We start from the raw sequence: 25,033 nt of genomic DNA, 5'->3' as shown, positions 1-25,033 counted from the left end.
GCTACAGCTCTCTGTTAGTCTGGTCCTGACCATCAGTCCTCCCTGACAGGCTACAGCTCTCTGTCAGTCTGGTCCTCACCATCAGTCCTCCCTGGCAGGCTACAGCTCTCTGTCAGTCTGGTCCTCACCATCAGTCCTCCCTGGCAGGCTACAGCTCTCTGTTAGTCTGGGCCTGACCATCAGTCCTCCCTGACAGGCTACAGCTCTCTGTCAGTCTGGTCCTCACCATCAGTCCTCCCTGACAGGCTACAGCTCTCTGTCAGTCTGGTCCTCACCATCAGTCCTCCCTGACAGGCTACAGCTCTCTGTCAGTCTGGTCCTCACCATCAGTCCTCCCTGACAGGCTACAGCTCTCTGTCAGTCTGGTCCTCACCATCAGTCCTCCCTGGCAGGCTACAGCTCTCTGTTAGTCTGGTCCTCACCATCAGTCCTCCCTGGCAGGCTACAGCTCTCTGTCAGTCTGGTCCTCACCATCAGTCCTCCCTGGCAGGCTACAGCTCTCTGTTAGTCTGGTCCTCACCATCAGTCCTCCCTGGCAGGCTACAGCTCTCTGTTAGTCTGGTCCTCACCATCAGTCCTCCCTGGCAGGCTACAGCTCTCTGTCAGTCTGGTCCTCACCATCAGTCCTCCCTGGCAGGCTACAGCTCTCTGTCAGTCTGGTCCTCACCATCAGTCCTCCCTGGCAGGCTACAGCTCTCTGTCAGTCTGGTCCTCACCATCAGTCCTCCCTGGCAGGCTACAGCTCTCTGTCAGTCTGGTCCTCACCATCAGTCCTCCCTGGCAGGCTACAGCTCTCTGTTAGTCTGGGCCTGACCATCAGTCCTCCCTGACAGGCTACAGCTCTCTGTCAGTCTGGTCCTCACCATCAGTCCTCCCTGACAGGCTACAGCTCTCTGTCAGTCTGGTCCTCACCATCAGTCCTCCCTGACAGGCTACAGCTCTCTGTCAGTCTGGTCCTCACCATCAGTCCTCCCTGACAGGCTACAGCTCTCTGTCAGTCTGGTCCTCACCATCAGTCCTCCCTGGCAGGCTACAGCTCTCTGTTAGTCTGGTCCTCACCATCAGTCCTCCCTGGCAGGCTACAGCTCTCTGTCAGTCTGGTCCTCACCATCAGTCCTCCCTGGCAGGCTACAGCTCTCTGTTAGTCTGGTCCTCACCATCAGTCCTCCCTGGCAGGCTACAGCTCTCTGTTAGTCTGGTCCTCACCATCAGTCCTCCCTGGCAGGCTACAGCTCTCTGTCAGTCTGGTCCTCACCATCAGTCCTCCCTGGCAGGCTACAGCTCTCTGTCAGTCTGGTCCTCACCATCAGTCCTCCCTGGCAGGCTACAGCTCTCTGTCAGTCTGGTCCTCACCATCAGTCCTCCCTGGCAGGCTACAGCTCTCTGTCAGTCTGGTCCTCACCATCAGTCCTCCCTGGCAGGCTACAGCTCTCTGTCAGTCTGGTCCTCACCATCAGTCCTCCCTGGCAGGCTACAGCTCTCTGTTAGTCTGGTCCTCACCATCAGTCCTCCCTGGCAGGCTACAGCTCTCTGTCAGTCTGGTCCTCACCATCAGTCCTCCCTGACAGGCTACAGCTCTCTGTCAGTCTGGTCCTCACCATCAGTCCTCCCTGACAGGCTACAGCTCTCTGTCAGTCTGGTCCTCACCATCAGTCCTCCCTGACAGGCTACAGCTCTCTGTCAGTCTGGTCCTCACCATCAGTCCTCCCTGACAGGCTACAGCTCTCTGTTAGTCTGGTCCTCACCATCAGTCCTCCCTGACAGGCTACAGCTCTCTGTCAGTCTGGTCCTCACCATCAGTCCTCCCTGACAGGCTACAGCTCTCTGTTAGTCTGGTCCTCACCATCAGTCCTCCCTGGCAGGCTACAGCTCTCTGTTAGTCTGGTCCTCACCATCAGTCCTCCCTGACAGGCTACAGCTCTCTGTTAGTCTGCCATCATTTTCAGATGGGTCCAAAACAACAACATCACCATCACTCCTAAAAGCAGCATTTTAGGAGCACAACCTAATATTGATTGCTTCCCAAATGGTGCCCTATTCCCTATAGTCCACTACTTTTGATCAGAGCTCTATGGGCCCTGTTCAGATGTAGTGCACTATAGTGAATAGTGTGCCATTTCGGGACGCAGACATAATATAAACATGTTATGTATCCACCTAATATGAGGTATAGCACTCAGCCCCATATATCACCAATCTTCGACAAGCTACCTGGAAATGTTCTGAGTAAAATTCCAATTGAAGGTCATCCAATCCCCATGGAGAATACGTTAGGAAAAACCATTCAGATGATACAATTATTACTGAACTCATCCACTGCCCTGTCTTCCCTTTCTGTTTTTGTACCGCACATTCCCTTTCTGTTCAGTAATTTACCATAAATCCAGCTGTATATCTTCTGCCTCCGGTTCTGTCTGCACTTCCTAGATTGTTAATTCATCAGTGGATGGGCAACATTATGTTTGGACTGCCTCTATAAGAGTTTATTTGAGGGCCATTTAGTACATATGGAGCTTACATCCACTTAATTAAATGTATACTTTGTAATTGTCACAATATGGCCCTAATGCATACACTGCGGTGTCTTGTTATACATGAATTATGCTTCAATCCTCTACAGGCAGACTTTTAGTGGTAGAGACATTGTAGTTGCTATAGCTATCCTATTTATATTACCTCTGTGAAATACATTACTGGTGTTGCTTGGATTCAAGATGTCCAAGATGTTATATAATATAGAATCTATATGATCTTTGATGGAAGAACAATTGGTTCTATAGTCTCAACTACCCTGGGTACAAATACAAATCTAGCCATAGTATTTCACAAATAAAGACTACCTTGAAAGAGAAAATGTAACTGTACGTCCATAACAGAATTGTATGGAAGATGTTTACCCTGTGACAGTCTGACACCGAGGGTTTATGTATGGGAGCTGGGAGGCTCCATTCTGAAGTTTATCTTGCTCACACTGCTGTTGAGATTGAGGAGCGAAGTTTACGCAGCTCTGCATTAAATTACTGACAATTCAAAGGCGCGCGCCGAGAACACCATGTATCCCGATTTGAAACGACTTGGAGAGGGGGTGTCCATGCCTTTCATGTGGTGAAGGAGAAAACACTTTGCTTAATTTACCCAGGAATAGACGTAGAGGAAGGCAGCCCATCTGGAGTGGAGTGCTTTATTTTGAAACACAGTAGAGGCGACGGTGGGTATTCTCCAGTTTACAGTTACGATCAGCCATCGAAATTTCTGCTTCAATAATCTGTTTTCAATAAGGATTGCTTCTGAACTGAAAACTTAATTAACCATATAAGGCTGGAGATATCACAGTTGAAATGTTACTGTAGGAAAGAAAGTGGAGACCCTGTTGTGCGCATTCTGGTTTATCCCAAAGAAAGCAGGTAGCCTATATGGTTACGCGCACGTTGTGCTTTGTGAGAAGAGGACTTCAACCAAACGAAAATGGCCCGGATTATTCTTTGTGCTTTGATATTAGTTTTGGTTGACTTTAATTAAAACATAACTGTAGCCCTATTGAACATCCGAGGAATTGACCCCACCGTCAAAATGCTGGAATGGCTAGTTGCTTTGTGTATTGGGATTCTGGTGACCGTCATTTGGCCAGCTTGGAAATATTTTGGTACCCAGGGCGAGCCAGACGCACTCCTCCAGGGACTCGGAATTTCACGGCGGCAGACGAAGGAGATGGTCTCAGACCGGGGGGTCCCGGTGGACCTTGCTAATGCCCAGACATCGGACAGGGCAGGTGAGAATAAAGTCCCCGATGTTGCGCTGATATGCAAACCCTCGGCGCTGGCCAACTATCTCTTCAAACACTGCAGGACTTTCAGCAATTTCACAGCGTGCACTGGATGGACTTGGCGGGCGAGTGCGTTTCTTCAGACAGTCTACGGCGCGTGCTGGCCGTACGAGAGCCCGGCGTATTTCGTGCGGGACTACCTGCAGTTGAGCGACGACGGTCTGGTGGCGCTGGACTGGGCAGTGTCGATGGCCGGTGCGTCATACCAGAAACGGAGGAGAACCTCGAGTAATTCCACGAGCCCCATCCTCCTCATCATTCCCAACTCTTTTGGGAAAATCACAAAAAATGTGCTGAAGGTAGTTTAATGAATGAATGATGAAATGTAATGTAATATTTGATCATAACCAGGCTTGTTCTTGTTCATCAAGTGAAAACACCCTCAGCCACAATGTGCCCTGGGCCCACCTGGGCCCTATTAGTCTTATGGTCTTAATGAGGGCTACATTATGCTAGTTGTCTTGCTCCTTTTTACCTTTGCTCTGACATCATAGCTGTTATTTAGAACACATCGTACCGTTCTATGGATGTCTATTAGGGACTGTTGTGGACAGTCTCAGGGGCGAAAATAAGATTCACATAAACTCTAGACATCAGCTCTACACTGTAAAGGGGTACCTGTGAATTTGACAGCAGTTTACAGGCAGCTTGGTGGCAAGTAAAATGCAGTATTTCATATAACATTACACCTACTCTAATAATACGGTATCAAAGCAAGTACTGTATAATGACATACAGTTCAATGCAGTAAGATTGACTGTATTATACTGTAACAAGTAAAATGCTACCGTAATCTGAATGAATGGATGGATGAATGAAATTCATTGAGGGGAGGGGTTTGTATTTCACAGTATTTTACTGTAATTACAAGGCATTAGTGCAAGCAGGTTGGCTGCTAGGTAAAGTGTTCACTCATTACAGCATATTAATGAATATTGTGTATTTTATATCATTTGTACTTCTAGAGGCTTAACAAAGGCTTCCAAACTGGCAGCAACTACAGGGCAAAAGAGACCAAAAGGACATAGCAAAATGCTCAACCATTTAAGGTTTAAGACTTGCTGCCATTCCAGTCTGTCCCCTATACAAGTTGATGGGGCACTATAACCAGACATTAGTTAAATTGTTGCAGCATTCTCACTCACAGGTGCAACAAATATAGCCTCTTACAGGGCTCCCCTCAAAATATGTTACCGTTTTTTCCAACTGCTTACACACGTTTTCAAAACTGTGTCCTTTTTTTCAAAACTCTACACACAATTCCCTAAACTGCACACACAAAATGCAAAATGCCTCACATCTCCTTCAAAATGTAACACTGCATTCAAAATGCCATAAACACATGTCAGAATGAAGCATTTGCATCAAATGGCAAACACTGCTTTCATTATAGTACATTTTTGGATATACCATTTAAACACTGTTGTTCTAAATCTAAAGCTCTTTGGTCTTTCATAGGCTTATATCTACATTGCAATACAATGTTCTACAGTGAAAGTAATCTGCTGAGAGGGGTAACAAGTACACTGTAAACACCAATGCAATGTAGGAACATCAAATATTTATTAGGCCAAACATTACTGTTGTATACAGTAGCATACAACAAAACCATAAACATATGTAAACCAAAAGTATATTCTTTAGAATACAGTAAAGAACACAATTGTGTGTGTGGGGTCCCGGGGGGGGCAGTCCAGGAATTGGTGGGCGGGGGCAGTCACCAGTGCTAAGCTACGCTTCATCTCTTCTCCGGGCTGGGTCTGGCCACAATACTTCGTCCACATCACAAGATACGTTTTCTCTTGCCAAACATCTAGGGAAGTATCTCCTAGCATGGCGTATCCAACCTTGGACAGAGGCAACCTCTATGTTCCCACATGCGTCCTCCATTGCCTGGAGAAGCGGCATGCGGGCATAGGGTTGGCGATCATACACTTTCCAGCGCCTTGTTTTATGCAATTGACAACTGAGTCAAAGGCTGAGAAATAGCTTATGGTTTTGGATATTTGGTGTGTAGTTTTGCACTTTGAGTGAGAGGTTTCAAAAATCGTGTGACATGAAAAGATTTTGTGTGTAAGCAGTTGGAAAAAACTGTAATACAACAACAATACCATGTACCCACTAGTGGTCAAAAGGTTTTTGGTGCTCCAAAGATACGGTACTGTACTATATTGTGTGGGGTGGAATTACGTTACCATTTGAAATACAGCAATTCTTTCCCCGCCCACAACATTTCCCCACAATGCACCGTAATGTACAGTATGCTGTAACAAAATGTTTCAGAGTATTTTACTGTTGATAATACTCCAAATTAACATATTATTTACTGTTTTCCGGTACAGTGTAGTTATTATGACTTATTTCGTAACATAACAAAGCCTGTCTCATGGTCATACAATTCACTGCTATACCATTAATTGGTGAAGGTTCAATGAAGATTTTTGTAATGGTGAAATTACATAACAGTGAAATTATGTCTAATTCATCATTGCGGTGGTGTAAAAAAGGAGGTTGGACAAGATATGAGAAATGACTAGTGCCAATGCATATTCCCATTGAGCATGGGGGGCATCTTGGTTCAAGTCAGTCTTGGCAAGCTGAGGAGGAGAGCAAGAAAGTGGACAACAAGAGCACAGTGCCATGCGATAAAACCAGGGCTTCAGAACAGTGATTGTGGTAATTGAGAAATGCTTTAAGAAGGCTTTGCTCTACCTTGGCGGGCTGTGAGTGAAAGGATCACGTCACTGCAGCTGCACTCCCAATAGCATAGTCCTGGATCATTTTGTGCTGTCTTGCCAACTCATTCCATTACCACCCCCTACTAAATAAATACAAATCAGCAAGACAGCACTAACAGATCTGGGACAAGACTACACTCCAATGCCCGTTAACGCCTTATAATGAGTCACTGTACCCTGCAGTCCAGATAATGTTGCCACATTCTTTTGACACTTTCTACCCAAACCAGATCAAAAACACCTGCCCAATCCACTATAAAGTAGCCCAATTGAGTGTAAAACCGGCCAATCTGGCTTGCATTGTTCCAAGCCTGATTTATGTTACTGTTACTTTCGAGAGCAACAATAAGTCACTACCTTGACTGCCAGCACCCCCTACCTGCCTATTCTGTCAACAATGGGAGCATTCATAGGCGCTGATTCACTATAAACAGCCTGTCAGCAATCAGCAGAAAAAAAGGGAATTCGTCTAAGGTTTAAGTGAATGATTGTAGCCTAGGGAGATGAGGGAGGAAGAGATGGAAGGGGGAGAGGGAGAGATAGGGAGAATGAGAGATGCGAGAGGGAGATTTGGAGAAAGATCAATTCTGTCAGATGTGTCAAACGTGACTTTACTATTTTCTGGGAGATGGAGAACTGAATCAAATCAAATCAAATTTATTTATAAAGCCCTTTTTACATCGGCTGATATCTCAAAGTGCTGTACAGAAACCCAGCCTAAAACCCCAAACAGCAAGCAATGCAGGTGTAGAAGCACGGTGGCTAGGAAAAACTCCCTAGAAAGGCCAGAACCTAGGAAGAAACCTAGAGAGGAACCAGGCTATGAGAGGTGGCCAGTCCTCTTCTGGCTGTGTCGGGTGGAGATTATAACAGAACATGGACAAGAAGAAAAGGAATTCAAGATAAAAGTTAAAGTGAATTTTGTTTTTTGTCTGTAGCCTAGGGAGATGGGGAATGAAAGAGAGAGTGGGATAGGTGGGAGATAGATTAGGATATGGGAAGAAAGATTGAACTAAAAGCGACTTATGTCAGATTTGACTTTCCTTTTTCCTGAGAGACCGAGTGAGCATCAGAGTGAGAGAGAAGGTGATGGGATGAAAGGAAGAAAGAGAGAGGTAGAAAGAGAGAGTGAGTAAAGGGCCAATTTTGTTTGAATATTTTTTATTTTGTCTTTCTGGGTCAGCTCCAATTGTGTGTGTGTGTGTGTGTGTGTGTTTGTGTGTGTGTGTGTGTGTGTGTGTGTGAATGTGTGTGTGTGTGTGTGTGTGTGTGTGTGTGTGTGTGTGTGTGTGTGTGTGTGTGTGTGTGTGTGTGTGTGTGTGTGTGTGTGTGTGTGTGTGTGTGTGTGTGTGTGTGAAAGAAAGAATGAGGTAGAGAGAAGGAGAGGGAGAGAGAGAAAGCAGATAAGAAGAGACTGGGAGAGGAGAGCGTGAGAGAGAGAGAGAGAGAGGATAAGAAGAGACAGGGAGAGGAGAGCGGGAGGGAGAGAGAGAGAGAGAGAGAGAGAGAGGATAAGAAGAGACATGGAGAATAGAGAGAGAGAGAGAGAGAGAGAGGAAAAGAAGAGACAGGGAGAAGAGAGCGAGAGAGGGAGAGAGAGGGGATAAGAAGAGACATGGAGAATAGAGAGAGAGAGAGAGAGAGAGGAAAAGAAGAGACAGGGAGAAGAGAGCGAGAGAGGGAGAGAGAGGGGATAAGGAGACAGGGAGAGGAGAGCGGAAGAGAGAGAAAGAGAGGAAAAGAAGAGACAGGGAGAGGAGAGAGAGAGAAAGAGAGGATAAGAAGAGACAGGGAGAGGAGAGAGAGAGAGAGAGAAAGAGAGGAAAAGAAGAGACAGGGAGAGGAGAGAGAGAGAGAGAGAGAGAGAGAGGATAAGAAGAGACAGGGAGAGGAGAGAGAGAGAGAGAGAGAGAGGATAAGAAGAGACAGGGAGAGGAGAGCGGAAGAGAGAGAGAGAGAGGATAAGGAGAGACAGGGAGAGGAGAGCGGGAGAGAGAGAGAGAGAGAGAGAGAGAGAGAGAGGATAAGAAGAGACAGGGAGAGGAAGAGAGAGATGTGGATGAAAGGATGACGTTTCAATGTGTGTCCCAAATGGCACCCTATTCCATATGTAGTGCACTATATAGAGAATAGGGTGTCATTTGGGACACCTCCATAGTCTTGCTGGCCTGGCTATACAGTATGAAAACTATGCAAGGTGTGCGTGGATGATTTGTTACAGGACAGTTATAGGTTTTAAAGCCCTCTCCCTCCCCAACGCCCCAGCTAGTCTGCGATCTTTCAGAGTTCCTTCTGACTAGGGCTTCATTTCATTCCAAAAGAGTTTTCCACTCCCATTAACTCCCCAATGCAGATCTGAGACTACTGGGTTTGTATAAGCATTCAGCTCCAAATAGTTTTCACCCTATTGCTTTCGCCTATCCAGTACTGTCAAATCTGTGAAGGAGATTAGGAAGGGACCGAGAGAAGGGAGGGAACAACATTAAAGTCAGACGTAGAGCCAAAGGTGAGCTCACGTCTGAGTGTGGATTTTACAGCCTGGTGTCCAGACACAGGACACCATACTGTTTACTGCACATTTATTAATTAGTCAAGGCAGTGAGTAAGACTGAACTATGGTAATTCGGAGCTAGACAAATACCTGGTTCATAAAACACACATTCTGTGCGTTGTTCAAAATGAACCCAGTCTTTCAACATGGCAGAAGCCCAAGTTCTGTGTTAGCTCACGCATTGTTGCACTGATGATTAAGTTGCTATAAGCATTTAATCAAACTAGGAATGCTGATGATGAACCCCTCCAGTATGATGACTTGACTGTGATACCCTCCAGTATGATGACTTGACTGTGATACCCCACCAGTATGATGACTTGACTGTGATACCCCACCAGTATGATGACTTGACTGTGATACCCTCCAGTATAATGACTTGACTGTGATACCCTCCAGTATGATGACTTGACTGTGATACCCTCCAGTATGATGACTTGACTGTGATACCCCTCCAGTATGATGACTTGACTGTGATACCCTCCAGTATGATGACTTGACTGTGATACCCTCCAGTATGATGACTTGACTGTGATACCCTCCAGTATGATGAGCTTGACTGTGATACCCCTCCAGTATGATGACTTGACTGTGATACCCCTCCAGTATGATGACTTGACTGTGATACCCTCCAGTATGATGACTTGACTGTGATACCCTCCAGTATGATGACTTGACTGTGATACCCTCCAGTATGATGACTTGACTGTGATACCCCTCCAGTATGATGACTTGACTGTGATACCCCACCAGTATGATGACTTGACTGTGATACCCTCCAGTATGATGACTTGACTGTGATACCCTCCAGTATGATGACTTGACTGTGATACCCCTCCAGTATGATGACTTGACTGTGATACCCCTCCAGTATGATGACTTGACTGTGATACCCCTCCAGTATGATGACTTGACTGTGATAGCCCTCCAGTATGATGACTTGACTGTGATACCCCTCCAGTATGATGACTTGACTGTGATACCCATCCAGTATGATGACTTGACTGTGATACCCTCCAGTATGATGACTTGACTGTGATACCCTCCAGTATGATGATGACTTGACTGTGATACCCCTCCAGTATAATGACTTGACTGTGATACCCCTCCAGTATGATGACTTGACTGTGATACCCTCCAGTATGATGACTTGACTGTGATACCCTCCAGTATGATGACTTGACTGTGATACCCTCCAGTATGATGACTTGACTGTGATACCCCTCCAGTATGATGAGTTGACTGTGATACCCCTCCAGTATGATGACTTGACTTTGATACCCCTCCAGTATGATGACTTGACTGTGATACCCTCCAGTATGATGACTTGACTGTGATACCCTCCAGTATGATGACTTGACTGTGATACCCCTCCAGTATGATGACTTGACTGTGATACCCCACCAGTATGATGACTTGACTGTGATACCCTCCAGTATGATGACTTGACTGTGATACCCTCCAGTATGATGACTTGACTGTGATACCCCTCCAGTATGATGACTTGACTGTGATACCCCTCCAGTATGATGACTTGACCCTGATACCCTCCAGTATGATGACTTGACTGTGATACCCCTCCAGTATGATGACTTGACTGTGATAGCCCTCCAGTATGATGACTTGACTGTGATACCCCTCCAGTATGATGACTTGACTATGATACCCCACCAGTATGATGACTTGACAGTGATACCCTCCAGTATGATGACTTGACTGTGATACCCCTCCAGTATGATGACTTGAATGTGATACCCCTCCAGTATGATGACTTGACTGTGATACCCTCCAGTATGATGACTTGACTGTGATACCCCACCAGTATGATGACTTGACTGTGATACCCCACCAGTATGATGACTTGACTGTGATACCCTCCAGTATGATGACTTGACTGTGATACCCCACCAGTATGATGACTTGACTGTGATATCCTCCAGTATGATGACTTGACTGTGATACCCTCCAGTATGATGACTTGACTGTGATACCCCACCAGTATGATGACTTGACTGTGATACCCCACCAGTATGATGACTTGACTGTGATACCCTCCAGTATGATGACTTGACTGTGATACCCCACCAGTATGATGACTTGACTGTGATATCCTCCAGTATGATGACTTGACTGTGATACCCCACCAGTGTGATGACTTGACTGTGATACCCTCCAGTATGATGACTTGACTGTGATACCCTCCAGTATGATGACTTGACTGTGATACCCCTCCAGTATGATGACTTGACTGTGATACCCTCCAGTATAATGACTTGACTGTGATACCCTCCAGTATGATGACTTGACTGTGATACCCTCCAGTATGATGACTTGACTGTGATACCCCTCCAGTATGATGACTTGACTGTGATACCCTCCAGTATGATGACTTGACTGTGATACCCTCCAGTATGATGACTTGACTGTGATACCCTCCAGTATGATGATGACTTGACTGTGATACCCCTCCAGTATGATGACTTGACTGTGATACCCCTCCAGTATGATGACTTGACTGTGATACCCTCCAGTATGATGACTTGACTGTGATACCCTCCAGTATGATGACTTGACTGTGATACCCTCCAGTATGATGACTTGACTGTGATACCCCTCCAGTATGATGAGTTGACTGTGATACCCCTCCAGTATGATGACTTGACTTTGATACCCCTCCAGTATGATGACTTGACTGTGATACCCTCCAGTATGATGACTTGACTGTGATACCCTCCAGTATGATGACTTGACTGTGATACCCTCCAGTATGATGACTTGACTGTGATACCCCTCCAGTATGATGACTTGACTGTGATACCCCTCCAGTATGATGACTTGACCCTGATACCCTCCAGTATGATGACTTGACTGTGATACCCCTCCAGTATGATGACTTGACTGTGATAGCCCTCCAGTATGATGACTTGACTGTGATACCCCTCCAGTATGATGACTTGACTGTGATACCCCACCAGTATGATGACTTGACAGTGATACCCTCCAGTATGATGACTTGACTGTGATACCCCTCCAGTATGATGACTTGAATGTGATACCCCTCCAGTATGATGACTTGACTGTGATACCCTCCAGTATGATGACTTGACTGTGATACCCCACCAGTATGATGACTTGACTGTGATACCCCACCAGTATGATGACTTGACTGTGATACCCTCCAGTATGATGACTTGACTGTGATACCCCACCAGTATGATGACTTGACTGTGATATCCTCCAGTATGATGACTTGACTGTGATACCCCACCAGTGTGATGACTTGACTGTGATACCCTCCAGTATGATGACTTGACTGTGATACCCTCCAGTATGATGACTTGACTGTGATACCCCTCCAGTATGATGACTTGACTGTGATACCCTCCAGTATAATGACTTGACTGTGATACCCTCCAGTATGATGACTTGACTGTGATACCCTCCAGTATGATGACTTGACTGTGATACCCTCCAGTATGATGACTTGACTGTGATACCCCACCAGTATGATGACTTGACTGTGATACCCCACCAGTATGATGACTTGACTGTGATACCCTCCAGTATGATGACTTGACTGTGATACCCCACCAGTATGATGACTTGACTGTGATATCCTCCAGTATGATGACTTGACTGTGATACCCCACCAGTGTGATGACTTGACTGTGATACCCTCCAGTATGATGACTTGACTGTGATACCCTCCAGTATGATGACTTGACTGTGATACCCCTCCAGTATGATGACTTGACTGTGATACCCTCCAGTATAATGACTTGACTGTGATACCCTCCAGTATGATGACTTGACTGTGATACCCTCCAGTATGATGACTTGACCCTGATACCCTCCAGTATGATGACTTGACTGTGATACCCCTCCAGTATGATGACTTGACTGTGATAGCCCTCCAGTATGATGACTTGACTGTGATACCCCTCCAGTATGATGACTTGACTGTGATACCCCACCAGTATGATGACTTGACAGTGATACCCTCCAGTATGATGACTTGACTGTGATACCCCTCCAGTATGATGACTTGAATGTGATACCCCTCCAGTATGATGACTTGACTGTGATACCCTCCAGTATGATGACTTGACTGTGATACCCCACCAGTATGATGACTTGACTGTGATACCCCACCAGTATGATGACTTGACTGTGATACCCTCCAGTATGATGACTTGACTGTGATACCCCACCAGTATGATGACTTGACTGTGATATCCTCCAGTATGATGACTTGACTGTGATACCCCACCAGTGTGATGACTTGACTGTGATACCCTCCAGTATGATGACTTGACTGTGATACCCTCCAGTATGATGACTTGACTGTGATACCCCTCCAGTATGATGACTTGACTGTGATACCCTCCAGTATAATGACTTGACTGTGATACCCTCCAGTATGATGACTTGACTGTGATACCCTCCAGTATGATGACTTGACTGTGATACCCTCCAGTATGATGACTTGACTGTGATACCCCACCAGTATGATGACTTGACTGTGATACCCCACCAGTATGATGACTTGACTGTGATACCCTCCAGTATGATGACTTGACTGTGATACCCCACCAGTATGATGACTTGACTGTGATATCCTCCAGTATGATGACTTGACTGTGATACCCCACCAGTGTGATGACTTGACTGTGATACCCTCCAGTATGATGACTTGACTGTGATACCCTCCAGTATGATGACTTGACTGTGATACCCCTCCAGTATGATGACTTGACTGTGATACCCTCCAGTATAATGACTTGACTGTGATACCCTCCAGTATGATGACTTGACTGTGATACCCTCCAGTATGATGACTTGACTGTGATACCCCTCCAGTATGATGACTTGACTGTGATACCCTCCAGTATGATGACTTGACTGTGATACCCTCCAATATGATGACTTGACTGTGATACCCTCCAGTATGATGATGACTTGACTGTGATACCCCTCCAGTATGATGACTTGACTGTGATACCCCTCCAGTATGATGACTTGACTGTGATACCCTCCAGTATGATGACTTGACTGTGATACCCTCCAGTATGATGACTTGACTGTGATACCCTCCAGTATGATGACTTGACTGTGATACCCCTCCAGTATGATGAGTTGACTGTGATACCCCTCCAGTATGATGAGTTGACTTTGATACCCCTCCAGTATGATGACTTGACTGTGATACCCTCCAGTATGATGACTTGACTGTGATACCCTCCAGTATGATGACTTGACTGTGATACCCCTCCAGTTTGATGACTTGACTGTGATACCCCACCAGTATGATGACTTGACTGTGATACCCTCCAGTATGATGACTTGACTGTGATACCCTCCAGTATGATGACTTGACTGTGATACCCCTCCAGTATGATGACTTGACTGTGATACCCCTCCAGTATGATGACTTGACCCTGATACCCTCCAGTATGATGACTTGACTGTGATACCCCTCCAGTATGATGACTTGACTGTGATAGCCCTCCAGTATGATGACTTGACTGTGATACCCCTCCAGTATGATGACTTGACTGTGATACCCCACCAGTATGATGACTTGACAGTGATACCCTCCAGTATGATGACTTGACTGTGATACCCCTCCAGTATGATGACTTGAATGTGATACCCCTCCAGTATGATGACTTGACTGTGATACCCTCCAGTATGATGACTTGACTGTGATACCCCACCAGTATGATGACTTGACTGTGATACCCCACCAGTATGATGACTTGACTGTGATACCCTCCAGTATGATGACTTGACTGTGATACCCTCCAGTATGATGACTTGACTGTGATACCCCTCCAGTATGATGACTTGACTGTGATACCCCTCCAGTATGATGACTTGACTGTGATACCCTCCAGTATAATGACTTGACTGTGATACCCTCCAGTATGATGACTTGACTGTGATACCCTCCAGTATGATGACTTGACTGTGATACCCTCCAGTATGATGACTTGACTGTGATACCCTCCAGTATGATGATGACTTGACTGTGATACCCCTCCAGTATGATGACTTGACTGTGATACCCCTCCAGTATGATGACTTGACTGTGATACCCCACCAGTGTGATGACTTGACTGTGATACCCTCCAGTATGATGACTTGACTGTGATACCCTCCAGTATGATGACTTGACTGTGATACCCCTCCAGTATGATGACTTGACTGTGATACCCTCCAGTATAATGACTTGACTGTGATACCCTCCAGTATGATGACTTGACTGTGATACCCCTCCAGTATGATGACTTGACTGTGATACCCCTCCAGTATGATGACTTGACTGTGATACCCTCCAGTATGATGACTTGACTGTGATACCCTCCAGTATGATGACTTGACTGTGATACCCCTCCAGTATGATGACTTGACCGTGATACCCCTCCAGTATGATGACTTGACTGTGATACCCCTCCAGTATGATGACTTGACTGTGATACCCTCCAGTATGATGACTTGACTGTGATACCCCTCCAGTATGATGACTTGACTGTGATACCCCTCCAGTATGATGACTTGACTGTGATACCCCTCCAGTATGATGACTTGACTGTGATACCCCTCCAGTATGATGACTTGACTGTGATACCCCTCCAGTATGATGACTTGACTGTGATACCCTCCAGTATGATGACTTGACTGTGATACCCCACCAGTATGATGACTTGACTGTGATACCCCCCAGTATGATGACTTGACTGTGATACCCCTCCAGTATGATGACTTGACTGTGATACCCCCCAGTATGATGACTTGACTGTGATACCCTCCAGTATGATGACTTGACTGTGATACCCCTCCAGTATGATGACTTGACTGTGATACCCTCCAGTATGATGACTTGACTGTGATACCCCTCCAGTATGATGACTTGACTGTGATACCCCTCCAGTATGATGACTTGACTGTGATACCCTCCAGTATGATGACTTGACTGTGATACCCTCCAGTATGATGACTTGACTGTGATACCCTCCAGTATGATGACTTGACTGTGATACCCCACCAGTATGATGACTTGACTGTGATACCCCACCAGTATGATGACTTGACTGTGATACCCTCCAGTATGATGACTTGACTGTGATACCCCACCAGTATGATGACTTGACTGTGATACCCTCCAGTATGATGACTTGACTGTGATACCCCACCAGTGTGATGACTTGACTGTGATACCCTCCAGTATGATGACTTGACTGTGATACCCTCCAGTATGATGACTTGACTGTGATACCCCTCCAGTATGATGACTTGACTGTGATACCCTCCAGTATGATGACTTGACTGTGATACCCTCCAGTATGATGACTTGACTGTGATACCCCTCCAGTATGATGACTTGACCGTGATACCCCTCCAGTATGATGACTTGACTGTGATACCCCACCAGTATGATGACTTGACTGTGATACCCTCCAGTATGATGACTTGACTGTGATACCCCTCCAGTATGATGACTTGACTGTGATACCCCTCCAGTATGATGACTTGACTGTGATACCCTCCAGTATGATGACTTGACTGTGATACCCCACCAGTATGATGACTTGACTGTGATACCCCACCAGTATGATGACTTGACTGTGATACCCTCCAGTATGATGACTTGACTGTGATACCCCACCAGTATGATGACTTGACTGTGATATCCTCCAGTATGATGACTTGACTGTGATACCCCACCAGTGTGATGACTTGACTGTGATACCCTCCAGTATGATGACTTGACTGTGATACCCTCCAGTATGATGACTTGACTGTGATACCCCTCCAGTATGATGACTTGACTGTGATACCCTCCAGTATAATGACTTGACTGTGATACCCTCCAGTATGATGACTTGACTGTGATACCCTCCAGTATGATGACTTGACTGTGATACCCTCCAGTATGATGACTTGACTGTGATACCCCACCAGTATGATGACTTGACTGTGATACCCCACCAGTATGATGACTTGACTGTGATACCCTCCAGTATGATGACTTGACTGTGATACCCCACCAGTATGATGACTTGACTGTGATACCCCCCAGTATGATGACTTGACTGTGATACCCCACCAGTGTGATGACTTGACTGTGATACCCTCCAGTATGATGACTTGACTGTGATACCCTCCAGTATGATGACTTGACTGTGATACCCCTCCAGTATGATGACTTGACTGTGATACCCTCCAGTATGATGACTTGACTGTGATACCCTCCAGTATGATGACTTGACTGTGATACCCCTCCAGTATGATGACTTGACTGTGATACCCCTCCAGTATGATGACTTGACTGTGATACCCTCCAGTATGATGACTTGACTGTGATACCCTCCAGTATGATGACTTGACTGTGATACCCCTCCAGTATGATGACTTGACTGTGATACCCCTCCAGTATGATGACTTGACTGTGATACCCCTCCAGTATGATGACTTGACCCTGATACCCCTCCAGTATGATGACTTGACTGTGATACCCCTCCAGTATGATGACTTGACTGTGATACCCCTCCAGTATGATGACTTGACTGTGATACCCCTCCAGTATGATGACTTGACTGTGATACCCCACCAGTATGATGACTTGACAGTGATACCCCTCCAGTATGATGACTTGACTGTGATACCCCTCCAGTATGATGACTTGAATGTGATACCCCTCCAGTATGATGACTTGACTGTGATACCCCTCCAGTATGATGACTTGACTGTGATACCCCACCAGTATGATGACTTGACTGTGATACCCCACCAGTATGATGACTTGACTGTGATACCCTCCAGTATGATGACTTGACTGTGATACCCTCCAGTATGATGACTTGACTGTGATACCCCTCCAGTATGATGACTTGACTGTGATACCCCTCCAGTATGATGACTTGACTGTGATACCCTCCAGTATAATGACTTGACTGTGATACCCTCCAGTATGATGACTTGACTGTGATACCCTCCAGTATGATGACTTGACTGTGATACCCTCCAGTATGATGACTTGACTGTGATACCCTCCAGTATGATGATGACTTGACTGTGATACCCCTCCAGTATGATGACTTGACTGTGATACCCCTCCAGTATGATGACTTGACTGTGATACCCTCCAGTATGATGACTTGACTGTGATACCCTCCAGTATGATGACTTGATTGTGATACCCTCCAGTATGATGACTTGACTGTGATACCCTCCAGTATGATGACTTGACAGTGATACCCCTCCAGTATGATGAGTTGACTGTGATACCCCTCCAGTATGATGACTTGACTTTGATACCCCTCCAGTATGATGACTTGACTGTGATACCCTCCAGTATGATGACTTGACTGTGATACCCTCCAGTATGATGACTTGACTGTGATACCCCTCCAGTATGATGACTTGACTGTGATACCCCACCAGTATGATGACTTGACTGTGATACCCTCCAGTATGATGACTTGACTGTGATACCCTCCAGTATGATGACTTGACTGTGATACCCCTCCAGTATGATGACTTGACTGTGATAGCCCTCCAGTATGATGACTTGACTGTGATACCCCTCCAGTATGATGACTTGACTGTGATACCCCACCAGTATATTGACTTGACAGTGATACCCTCCAGTATGATGACTTGACTGTGATACCCCTCCAGTATGATGACTTGACTGTGATAACCTCCAGTATGATGACTTGACTGTGATACCCCTCCAGTATGATGACTTGACTGTGATACCCTCCAGTATGATGACTTGACTGTGATACCCCTCCAGTATGATGACTTGACTGTGATACCCCTCCAGTGTGATGACTTGACTGTGATACCCCACCAGTGTGATGACTTGACTGTGATACCCTCCAGTATGATGACTTGACTGTGATACCCCTCCAGTGTGATGACTTGACTGTGATACCCCACCAGTGTGATGACTTGACTGTGATACCCTCCAGTATGATGACTTGACTGTGATACCCCTCCAGTATGATGACTTGACTGTGATACCCCTCCAGTGTGATGACTTGACTGTGATACCCCACCAGTGTGATGACTTGACTGTGATACCCTCCAGTATGATGACTTGACTGTGATACCCTCCAGTATGATGACTTGACTGTGATACCCCTCCAGTATGATGACTTGACTGTGATACCCCACCAGTATGATGACTTGACTGTGATACCCCACCAGTATGATGACATGACTGTGATACCCCACCAGTATGATGACTTGACTGTGATACCCTCCAGTGTGATGACTTGACTGTGATACCCCACCAGTATGATGACTTGACTGTGATACCCTCCAGTATGATGACTTGACTGTGATACCCTCCAGTATGATGACTTGACTGTGATACCCCACCAGTATGATGACTTGACTGTGATACACTCCAGTGTGATGACTTGACTGTGATACCCCAACAGTATGATGACTTGACTGTGATACCCTCCAGTATGATGACTTGACTGTGATACCCCTCCAGTATGATGACTTGACTGTGATACCCCTCCAGTGTGATGACTTGACTGTGATACCCCACCAGTGTGATGACTTGACTGTGATACCCTCCAGTATGATGACTTGACTGTGATACCCTCCAGTATGATGACTTGACTGTGATACCCTCCAGTATGATGACTTGACTGTGATACCCCTCCAGTATGATGACTTGACTGTGATACCCCACCAGTATGATGACTTGACTGTGATACCCCACCAGTATGATGACATGACTGTGATACCCCACCAGTATGATGACTTGACTGTGATACCCTCCAGTGTGATGACTTGACTGTGATACCCCACCAGTATGATGACTTGACTGTGATACCCTCCAGTATGATGACTTGACTGTGATACCCACCAGTATGATGACTTGACTGTGATACCCTCCAGTGTGATGACTTGACTGTGATACCCCACCAGTATGATGACTTGACTGTGATACCCTCCAGTATGATGACTTGACTGTGATACCCTCCAGTATGATTACTTGACTGTGATACCCATCCAGTATGATGACTTGACTGTGATACCCCTCCAGTATGATGACTTGACTGTGATACCCCTCCAGTATGATGACTTGACTGTGATACCCCTCCAGTATGATGACTTGACTGTGATACCCTCCAGTATGATGACTTGACTGTGATACCCCTCCAGTATGATGACTTGACTGTGATACCCTCCAGTATGATGACTTGACTGTGATACCCCTCCAGTATGATGACTTGACTGTGATACCCTCCAGTATGATGACTTGACTGTGATACCCCTCCAGTATGATGACTTGACTGTGATACCCCTCCAGTATGATGACTTGACTGTGATACCCTCCAGTATGATGACTTGACTGTGATACCCCTCCAGTATGATGACTTGACTGTGATACCCTCCAGTATGATGACTTGACTGTGATACCCCTCCAGTATGATGACTTGACTGTGATACCCCTCCAGTATGATGACTTGACTGTGATACCCTCCAGTATGATGACTTGACTGTGATACCCTCCAGTATGATGACTTGACTGTGATACCCCACCAGTATGATGACTTGACTGTGATACCCTCCAGTGTGATGACTTGACTGTGATACCCCACCAGTATGATGACTTGACTGTGATACCCTCCAGTATGATGACTTGACTGTGATACCCTCCAGTATGATGACTTGACTGTGATACCCATCCAGTATGATGACTTGACTGTGATACCCCTCCAGTATGATGACTTGACTGTGATACCCCTCCAGTATGATGACTTGACTGTGATACCCCTCCAGTATGATGACTTGACTGTGATACCCTCCAGTATGATGACTTGACTGTGATACCCCTCCAGTATGATGACTTGACTGTGATACCCCTCCAGTATGATGACTTGACTGTGATACCCTCCAGTATGATGACTTGACTGTGATACCCCTCCAGTATGATGACTTGACTGTGATACCCTCCAGTATGATGACTTGACTGTGATACCCCTCCAGTATGATGACTTGACTTTGATACCCCTCCAGTATGATGACTTGACTGTGATACCCTCCAGTATGATGACTTGACTGTGATACCCTCCAGTATGATGACTTGACTGTGATACCCTCCAGTATGATGACTTGACTGTGATAACCCTCCAGTATGATGACTTGACTGTGATACCCTCCAGTATGATGACTTGACTGTGATACCCCTCCAGTATGATGACTTTGCCTCTGCATTTAACAGTTGTGTTATGACAGTGATGATGTCATTTCTACTTTTTCCATTTCTACGGTTGGTCGAGTCAGAGACAAATCCATTTGGTCTTCTTCACAGAGCTGTTTTCAGGCTGAATTTTGGACCTTGAATATTTGAGGGAGTTTGTGAGAGTTTGACATAATTCATCTGAAGAATGTGTGTAAATGAGTTGCAGACGCATGTGTAGGAGTGTGTGTGGCAGGATGTACTGTAGGTGTACTGTGCTGGCGTGTGCATGCTTCTGAGTGACAGTGTGTAGGTGTGTGTCTGCAACTGTACAGGCATGGGTTTGTGTGTGTGTGGGCGTGTGCATGCTTCTGTGTTTCTCGAGTCTCTGTGACAAGAATTCCTCATTGGCTCGACACTGGCAGCATAGTCGAGAGGGAAAACAAACCGAGGACTGAAGCAAAGTTAACCTGCTTTATACCTCATCATCCTTATGTTGGAAAATAGCTGTACTTCAATGAAATAGTGTAGCCGCATTAATACTGCTGTGATCTACTATAGTAGTAGGATGAATTGATTCAGAGAGAGGGAGAGAGGTTGAGAGAGATCGAGAGACAGAGCGAGAGAGAGATAGAAACAGAGAGAGAGATAGAAAGAGAGTGGGAGAAAGGTTGAGAGAGAGAGACAGAGAAAGAGATAGAAACAGAGAGAGAGAAACAGAGAGAGTGAAACACAGAGGGAGAAAGGTTGAGAGAGAGAGAGAGAGAGAGAAAGAAAGAAAGAAAGAAAGAGAGGGAAGGAGAGAGGTTGAGAGAGAGCGACAGAGAGAGAGAGAGAGAACTTCTGTGAGTGTAATGTTTACTGTTAATTTTTATTGTTTATTTCACTTTTGTATATTATCTACTGCACTTGCTTTGGCAATGTTAACATATGTTTCCCATGCCAATAAAGCCATTTGAATTTAATTTAATTGAATTGAGAGTGAGAGAGAGAGAGAGAGAGAGAGAGAGAGAGAGAGAGAGAGAGAGAGAGAGAGAGAGAGAGAGAGAGAGCGATAGAAACAGAGAGAGTGAGAGAAGTTGAGAGAGATAGAGAGAGAGAGAGAGAGAGAGAGAAAGAAAGAAAGAAACACAGAGAGAAAGGATGATATCCAGGTTTATGTGCTCTTGCAGGTTTCTCAGCTCTGTAAATATTTAATGCAGTGATCTGTTACACCTCCTCTTGGTCTCTCTAGTCTCTCTAATCATTGTCTTCTTATAGCTCTTTGAAGCTGTTCATTCATACTCTGTGGGTGTGTTGGAAATGGCACCCTGTTCCCTATAAAGTACATTATTTTTGATAGGGAATAGGAGGCCATTTCAGATGCAGCCTGTGTTGGTGTTGTTACAGTTCATAGTCAGTTGAAACATTCAATGTTGATTAGATTTATGTAGGGCTTTTTCGAAGACCTCACATATTCTGACCTCACAGTTCATAGTCAGTCATGCATTAATGGATTTAAATAGTGCTTTTACATTGACCAAACTCTATGTGAGCTCACACTGACCACTGTGTCTCCATCTGTCTGTCCCTCCTCTACCTCCAGCTTTGATGATGTCACATTTCATCCTGTAGTGAGGTGAACCAATGATTGATTGGACCTCACTGCTATGTCACTTCAATTCAATAAAGGTCTATATTGTCATGAATTACATAATGTTCTGTTTCCTGTCCTTCAGCTCTGTGAGGTGGCGTTGTCCCACGGCTACCTCCCTGTGGTGTTTAACCGGCGCAGCCACAACGCCACCCCCCTCAGCACCGTCAAGCTGCAGCAGTTTGGCGACCCAGGGGACCTACGCGAGGCCGTACGCTACATGCGCTACAGGCAGCCCGTGAGCCGGCTGTACGCAGTGAGCGAGAGCACGGGGTCCGGCCTCCTCCTCTCCTACCTAGGAGAGTGTGGTTCATCCAGCTACGTGACGGCCGCCGCTTGCCTCTCGCCAGTGTTCCGCTGCCAGAGCTGGTTTGAGAAAGGTCCCATCTGGCCCCTACACTGGGCTCTGGTGACTTACCAGAAGATATGCCTCAACAGGTAAGGGATGGAGGGAGGGGGGAGGGAGAGGAGAGGGATGGAGAGGGAGAGGAGAGGGATGGAGAGAGGAGGAGAGGAATGGAGGGGAGATGGAGGGAGAGGGGAGGGAGTGATAGGGGAGGGAGGGGAGGGAGGGAGAGAGAGAGGAAGAAGGGAGAGTGAGGGAGGGACAAACAAACAGGGTAGGGAGAGGGTAGGGAGGGATGGAGGGCGAGCAGAGGGTGGAGAGAGAAAGAGAGAAACCTGATTGAGAAGAGGAGAAGAATGGATTAATGTCACATACCCTGATATTACAGGATTTGATTAAAATACAATACCATTACCATGGCAACCGCTGCCCACCATGCTATTGATGTAGCAGGGCATCGGGACCCAACTTGTGGTTTCACAATCAATGCTAACAAGGATGTTATAGAGCCATGCAGCTCTTCTAGTTTGATTTACTGATTGTACTTGTTTGTGTGTGTGGCTGTGTGTGGGTGTTGTGTGTGTTTCTTTATGTTTGTGTGTGTGTTCATGAACACGTGTGTGTGTGTGTGTGTCCTTGTCTGGGTATATCTAGGTACAGGACAGTGCTGGGTGAGACAGTGCACACCGATGCCCTTTTTTCCAGCTGTTCCATGCGTGGCCTGGAGGAGGTGCTGTTCTGCCAGCAGCCAGGCCCTAAAGGAGCCCCGGCCCTAGCAGCGGGCACCAGCAGCAGCAGTGGTGGAGCCTGGGAGGCCTACTGGGAACGCAATGAACCCCTCCGGGATGTAGACGAAGTCGCCATCCCCGTTCTGAGTGTCTGTGCTCAGGATGACCCTATCAGAGGAGACCCCCAGTCTACCCTACCCCTGGAACTCTTCGAGAGCAACCCCCACTTCTTCCTGCTGCTGACCACCAGAGGGGGACACTGTGGCTTTAACACCCAGGAAGGGCGTGCTTTCTCTGGGGGAGGGACCTTTGGAGGGACACCTGGGACTAGCTGGAGCCACCGGGCCCTGCTGGAGTTCTTTAGGGCCACCACGGACTTCATTGCGGCAGAGGAGAGGGCTAAGCAGGCTGCCAGACGGAGGGGCCTGGGGGGTAGCAGCCAGGGCAAAGTCTTCAGACATCGTAGTGTCAGTAGCTGTAAGAGGCTGCCCGCATGCTCACATAACATACACACTATCTACAACTGGCAGAGGTCTTATACACGATGAGCTGGGGTGATGATATTGGATATTATGGATGATAAGGGATTGATATTATGGATGATAGGGGATTTATATTATGGATGATAGGGGATTTATATTATGGGTGATAAGGGATGTACAGTGGGGCAAAAAAGTATTTAGTCAGCCACCAATTGTGCAAGTTCTCCCACATAAAAAGATGAGAGAGGCCTGTAATTTTCATCATAGGTACACGTCAACTATGACAGACAAAATGAGAAAAAAAATCCAGAAAATCACATTGTAGGATTTTTTATGAATTTATTTGGAAATTATGGTGGAAAATAAGTATTTGGTCACCTACAAACAAGCAAGATTTCTGGCTCTCACAGACCTGTAACTTCTTTAAGAGGCTCCTCTGTCCTCCACTCGTTACCTGTATTAATGGCACCTGTTTGAACTTGTTATCAGTATAAAAGACACCTGTCCACAACCTCAAA

At 46.1% G+C, this 25,033-nt stretch overlaps 1 protein-coding gene across 1 annotated transcript; it reads left to right on the top strand.

Moving 5' to 3' along the window:
- The first annotated feature begins 2,975 nt into the window (after positions 1–2,975).
- Positions 2,976–24,772, top strand: LOC106581039 (protein ABHD15). The gene is made up of 3 exons (XM_014162712.2): positions 2,976–4,122; positions 23,045–23,397; positions 23,960–24,772. Exons 1-3 carry the CDS (start codon positions 3,571–3,573, stop codon positions 24,579–24,581), a joined length of 1,527 nt encoding a protein of 508 aa, XP_014018187.2. The 5' UTR covers positions 2,976–3,570; the 3' UTR covers positions 24,582–24,772.
- The last annotated feature ends 261 nt before the right edge of the window (positions 24,773–25,033 follow it).

This window comes from Salmo salar, chromosome ssa20 (genome assembly GCF_905237065.1).
Source record: "Salmo salar chromosome ssa20, Ssal_v3.1, whole genome shotgun sequence".
Taxonomy (NCBI): domain Eukaryota; kingdom Metazoa; phylum Chordata; class Actinopteri; order Salmoniformes; family Salmonidae; genus Salmo; species Salmo salar.
This window is presented reverse-complemented; position numbering and strand designations above follow the sequence as displayed.